Source organism: Mya arenaria, chromosome 1 (assembly GCF_026914265.1).
Source record: "Mya arenaria isolate MELC-2E11 chromosome 1, ASM2691426v1".
NCBI classification, from domain to species: Eukaryota; Metazoa; Mollusca; class Bivalvia; order Myida; family Myidae; genus Mya; species Mya arenaria.
In genome coordinates, this window is record NC_069122.1 from 12,517,226 (window position 1) to 12,523,769 (window position 6,544).

Genomic DNA, 6,544 nt, shown 5'->3' on the forward strand with positions numbered 1-6,544 from the left:
AAAATAGAAACAGCTCTTCTGTCAACAATTGAAAACCTGGTTTTGTCGCATTGCGGCGTTAATTGATTACTTTCTAATTTGAGTTTTTTTATTGCTTTTCGCAGCCACGTATTACACCATTACTGTATTCATTTCTTAGACAAAGCGGCACATAGTCAAACGCGCTATCCTACAATAGCTCTTGTTTTGTTTAAATACTGCATTGTAAGTTAATATATGAAGTAAAATTTAAAAGAGTACATTTCATCCATAGTTCGAACTAAGTTTTACCCATTTTAACAAGAATAAGATTGTTTTTAAGCATTTTATTAGCTATAAAAATGATTGCTACATGATATTATATAAATATTGCATGGCTTCCAGTGTGACAGTACATATTGTCAACATGAGGGAAATGCTGTTACCCGAGGCGAAGCACAGTTACCGAACACAGTTACATTTATATACATACATAAAGATGTTACACCATTACACAACTTTCAAATTTAATCAATTTATTCTGTAATTATTGTTTGTTTACATTAGGTGTCATTTTGCATTCGGAACTCCTCGGCCATTTTTATCGAAAACAACCTCGGATGCATTTGGACGGTTTACATACTCAAAAAGTGGTACAATTAAGTCCGCTGCAAGTAGATCGCGTAGTAATTTTATTTAGCAGTTAATCTTAATGACTTTACTCTTGGGAATCGTAATAATGTTTGCAATAATACACTTCACTGAAAATCAATTTAAACCTAGATCAATAAATACAACTCTAAAACACTACATTTATTTAATGATATAATTCAAAAATTTACCAACTACTTCAACTGATGTACCGGCATACATCAGAGGTTGTTTTCGATAAAAATGGCCGAGGAGTTCCGAATGGTCATTTTGCTGCAAATCTCGTTCAGAAAAAATGCAAACACCTGAAGTTTTTCACCAGATTTACAACACATTTTAATAAGCGTTCACCACCTCAGAATTGGGAAACCAAAAATGTCTATTTTTAGACGCGTGCGCTATGTGACAGCATCATGTCATCTGGTCAAAACGGTACTGTCAGTGTGTGGCAGTACGAAAATGCCCACGATGGGTATATGAGATTTTAACATGGGTAGGTCACGTGTGGTATAATAATATGTATTATTTTTTTCAAAATAGTAACTCCTTTTCTTTTGCCTGATGGTTCCATATGTCATAAAGATCCAGGAATCATAAAACAGATTGCCATTTCATCAATGAAGTCAAATGGCTGACTTCCAAAATACTGCATTTTAGCAATCTGATTGTAGTACATCCTCCTCCTTGCGTAATGCAAGATTTTAATCAGATTGAATGAAGAAGGACGCCTGAAAAGGAATTTCCTTTTGCGTCAAATTCATCCTTCAGTGTATTTCTTTGTAAAAGTTTGCTACCACTGTACGTGGATTTAACGTAGACGACGTCATTGGCGTGAAGCTGCACTATGGCGTCTCCGGAAACACAAGGGTATCCTGAAACACTATGCGTATGTCCGTTTGCCACCACATCTCCCTTGGCCACAATTGCGTAGAAAATACTTCCAGAAGATGGAGGGCACAAGTTAACAATGAACAAGTAGATACCCGTGACTGGTGCTGTAAATTTTCCAGTTGTAGAGTTGTAGCCTCCACCGACGTTGTAGAGCATTCCATTGAAGATAATTATATCGTTTCCATTTGATAGGGTATACTCAACCACTTCCCACGCTCGGAACAAAACTGTTGCGTTTTGCGCTGAAAATGAGGAAAACACATGAAATGTACTTTATAATTAAAGCTCTCTCAATATTTAGGAGAGAGAACGTTACTTCATATTGATAATTTGTCAGAGTGATGCACATAATTTATACTTAAAATTCAATTTAATACCTGCACTCAGAAAGAAAAAAAATATTAATATCTTAGAGGGTTTTTAATGGGGGGGGGGGGGGGGGGGGGGTGGACATGGATTCCTTGAAAATTAACGGTGCAAATCATAGTGAATGAATTTTCATATTAGAAACGCGACATGTCTTGTTTATTGTTTAACTCGATTGGATATGAACTAAATTTAAAGGAAGTATATGGTTATCATGTACGTGAAAGTTAAATGCCTGTTTGCATTGGAAATATATTGGGAAACTTGATAGTGTATAACCTGAAAGTCGACAATATTTACGACATATTCTTTCTACGAAGAAAATCCATCTTATTAATGGTTATATTCTTAGGTCAAAGGCAAAACACGTTGAAAATAATGAAAAGAACACAAAATATTTCGCTAATTTAGAGAAGAAACACTCTGAGAGGAAAACAGTATATAAACTTAAAGTAAATGATAAGATTGTATCAGGAGTTAAAAACACATTAATTGAAGAAGTAACATTTTATAAAAGGCTCTATAGTAAAGACCTAAACCTGGAAGACAATATAAGAGATGTATTTCTAAATACAACAATAAACTTCAAGATCTAGATAGTAATTTATGCGAAGGTTTACTTTCAATATATGAATGCGAAAATGCTTTAAAAGAAATGAAAAATAATAAAAGCCCAGGCTCAGATGGTCTGACTACAGAATTTTATAAAATATTTTGGAAAGATATCCAATCCGTTCTTACAGATTCATTAAATTACTCTTTTGTAAATGGACATCTAGCACCACTTCAAAAACAAGGCATAATAACACTTATTCCAAAACCCGGTAAAAATCTAGAATACCTTTCCAATTGGAGACCAATCAGTCTATTAAATATTGATTACAAAATAGCAACGAAAGCAATAACTAATAAAATTAAAAAAGTACTACCTAAAATTATTGATTTTGAGCAAACTGGTTTTATCAAAGAAAGATACATCGGTGAAAATATTCCACTCATCATAGAAGTTATGCAATATCTTGAAGAAAAACAACAACCTGGACTCCTATTCTTTGCTGACTTTCAAAAAGCATTTGATAGTTATGATCATTCCTTTATACTTGACAGTCTGCGATCTTTCAACTTTGGCACAGAGATTATTCAATGGACTAAACTCTTCTATACAGATATTCAAAGTAAAATAATAAACAATGGCCATATATCGGAGGCCTTCAGAATTGAAAAGGAAGTATGCCAGGGGTGCCCGCTATCTTCCATTCTGTTCATCATTTGTCTACAAATTCGTTCAGGCTATATAAAACAAAACGCTGAATTCAAGGGAATAAAAATTGGTGAAACAGAAATAAAACAATCACTTTTCGCTGATGATGCAACGTATTTCAATGATGGCTCAGAAAACTCTTTTAAGTCTTTGATAAATTCATTGGAATCCTTTTCAAAATGTTCTGGTCTAAACCTCAACACAAATAAATCCATCATTCTTAGAGTGGGTACCTTAAAAACACAAACATAAGGCTCTGCAAAAATAAACCATTTATATGGACTTCAGAATGCTCAACTGCTTTAGGTATTACATTCTATAATGACAAACAAAAAACAATAGACGAAAATATAAATAAAAAAGTCAACTAATTTCATAAAGTACTTAAACAATGGTAACATAGAAAACTAACATTAATGGGTAAAATTACTGTAGTAAAAACATATGCGCTACCAAAAATCATCTACCCATTCACTGTGCTCGCAAATCCACGCAAGTAAATTATTGAAAATATTAAACAATCTATCTTCAAATTCCTCTGGGACGAGAAGCCAGACAAAATAAAAAGAGATATTATGTACCAAAACCATGAAAACGGTGGACTAAAACTTACAAATGTTGAACTCTTTCTTAACTCCATTAAAGCTGTCTGGGTCAAAAGATATTTAGACGACAAAAACAAAAGTCAATGGAAAATGTTTCTTAAAAAGAAGCTTATAAATTATGGAAATGATTTGGTTTTTGAATGTGAATTAGGCAATGGCATAATAAACAAAATTTCAAGAGAAGGTTCATTCATAAATGATGTCCTCAAAGCCTGGAGTAAAATTAAACAAATACATGACTCAAACTCAATGAAAACAGCTAAAACAGTGATATGGAATAACCAAATAATTTGCAGTATAGGAAACACTCTGTTCTTGGTATGAAAAGGGTATCAAATATCTTGAACATATTTTTGATTATAGAACAAACAATTTCTACGATTTCAATCAAATAGAATACCTATACACCATAAGAAATACAGATTTTATTAAGTATCAAACACTTGCTCGGTCAATTCCATAACATATTTAGACACAGCTGACTACAGATGGAATTATTCAAACTAATATTCAACAATTTAAAGAAAAAGTTGAAACATCATTACAAACAAACTTTTGTACTCGATTTTGTTGCAAAATATTCTTCAACCGACTTCTGAAACAAAGTGGAAAGAAACTCTGGATATTAGTGAAAATTTAGATTGGAAAACTATATTTGGTAACATTTACAAATCAACGATAGATACAACTTTGCGTAGCTTCAACTACAAATTCCTTATGAGAATACTACCGACTAATAAATTGTTGTTTATACTCAAACTAGTTGACTGCAGTCTATGTACATTTTGCAATTCAAATGTAGAATCAATTGAACATTTATATTGGGAGTGTCAAAAAACACAACAGCTATGAAACAAATTAAACAACTTTATTGCATTGACACCAATGAATATAACAATTTACAAACACGAAGCCCTATTAGGAATAGTAAAAACAAGCAAGTACAGTAACATCTGTATTTTTTTAATTATCTTAATGAAATTTTATATAAACTCCACAAAATGTAATGACAGACAATTATCTTTCAATGCATTTTTGCATTATCTGAAATTAAGAATCAAAATAGAAGAGCAAATAGCATTAAACAATGATAAGTTTGAAACCCACAGAAATAAATGGGAAGTACTCAATAGTCTAAACAACTAAGATACAAAACATACACATCTAGTCTAAACAACACATATCAAATCATTGTTTCTTTTCCTCAAATAAATAAACTAAATTATATAAATATTAACAGGAACATCACTTAGTGTGTGTGTGTGTGTGTGTGTGTGCGTGTGCGTGTGCGTGCGCGTGCGCGTGCGCGTGTGTGTGTGCGTGTGTGTGTGTGGGAGCGCGTGTGTGTGTGATAAAAAATGCTTTTTTGCACAACATAGAAATGTTTAAGCATATATATATATACATATGTTCTTGATGCATCATGTTAATATGATATATGTTGAAAAATAAATGAGAAAAAAAGAAAATCCATTTTATTTTATGATTACGAAGAACATGTTGGAATCACCTTTATTCGTCGTTTCTTTAATACATTCATATTGCACGTGGCAAGTGTTTTGGGAAGCGAGATATATTATCAGATCGTAAGCTTCCTTCTCCATTCGGCCGTGAATATTTTGTTTTGTTACTTAATGTCTATTTTTTGTCAGATTTTTACACTCTACTGAAATTTTAATTGTTTATGTGTTGCAAACTACCATCACATATATGAGAAAATCAGATTAAGTCATTTCCGATTAAATAGGTCCAGTATAATTTATGGAATAACGTTATTTAGGAAATTTGGTGATTTAAAGAAGACTATTGTGTACCAACCTTTTTAATTTCTTTAAAAAAAGTAGTGCTTATTATTTTGTTAAGTGTGAATAAGATGGATTTGGATATAAAACAACTTATCGGTCAATAAGTCTTTCTTCCACTTAATTTCAGATCATTATCAATGACTGATAATTTTAGTGATAGTGATAATTATTTCGTAATTTCATATTTCATCCGATTAGCTACTTCAAATGTTTTTAGCTGGAAATTAATACTAAACAATAAAATTAAATAAATTATAATGATGTAATAAGTGATACTTACGTTTGGACAGTTGCTGCATGTTTTTCATCGTCTCGTTAACGTGCTTGTTAAACTCCTCTCTTTCATTTCGCAATACTTCCAAATCAGTCTGAATGCTAGTTCTCTGTTTGTCCATTTTCCCTAGAGTTTCATTTATGCGTTTTTCCCACTGTTCGTATTCAAATTCCATGCGAATCATTTTCTCCAAGAGTTGTTCATCGTACTCAAATCTTGATTTAAAACGGGGCTCATCACAGAATGCAAAAGACAATGTACAAAAGAGAACGAAATATTTCTGCTGAACATTCATTTTGAGTAGTTTATATCTGCCCAAAGCCGGTTATATCTGTAAATAAGTATCAAAGGCAACTTATTTTATACTGATATTTTTTCCTAAGGTGCAGCATCCGTGTTCTGTAATTTGTCTCTGATAAGCAATCTTGAATTTAAAAGGAGGTGCTACAGGATATGGTTTGTAATCGTTCAATCAGTGTCACTTTCAGTAATTAATGTATTTCGAGTGATATCGTAAATGCGCCCCGTCAATCGTCAAATCTTGGAACCACCCAAGCTAAGGCCATACCAAAAAAGTATTTTTTCCACGGATTTTTGCCGAAACAAAATTGGAACGAACGAGGGAAAATGTAATTTAAATACAATTTTGACTGTTTTTTATAAAAACCCGTATCGAGCGAAACGCGAAGAAATGTTGTTGTTTTTCTTATAACTAATATAAAAAAAGAAAGAT

At 32.3% G+C, this 6,544-nt stretch overlaps 1 protein-coding gene across 1 annotated transcript; it reads right to left on the bottom strand.

Annotated features, from left to right (window-relative positions):
• Window positions 1-308: 308 nt before the first annotated feature.
• On the bottom strand, window positions 309-6,199 carry LOC128238518 (uncharacterized). Its single transcript, XM_052954512.1, has 2 exons — window positions 5,818-6,199; window positions 309-1,742 (listed from the first exon to the last, which is right to left on the bottom strand). Exons 1-2 carry the CDS (start codon window positions 6,104-6,106, stop codon window positions 1,315-1,317), a joined length of 717 nt encoding a protein of 238 aa, XP_052810472.1. The 5' UTR covers window positions 6,107-6,199; the 3' UTR covers window positions 309-1,314.
• Window positions 6,200-6,544: the final 345 nt, after the last annotated feature.

What these genes read in the sequence shown, in the direction of transcription:
- LOC128238518 (XM_052954512.1), bottom strand. Translation starts at nt 6,106, where the DNA reads ATGAATGTTCAGCAGAAATATTTCGTTCTCTTTTGTACATTGTCTTTT. An exon ending in CATGCAGCAACTGTCCAAAC is followed by an intron (nt 1,743 to 5,817) that starts GTAAGTATCACT and finishes CCTCATTTTCAG; the next exon opens with CGCAAAACGCAACAGTTTTG.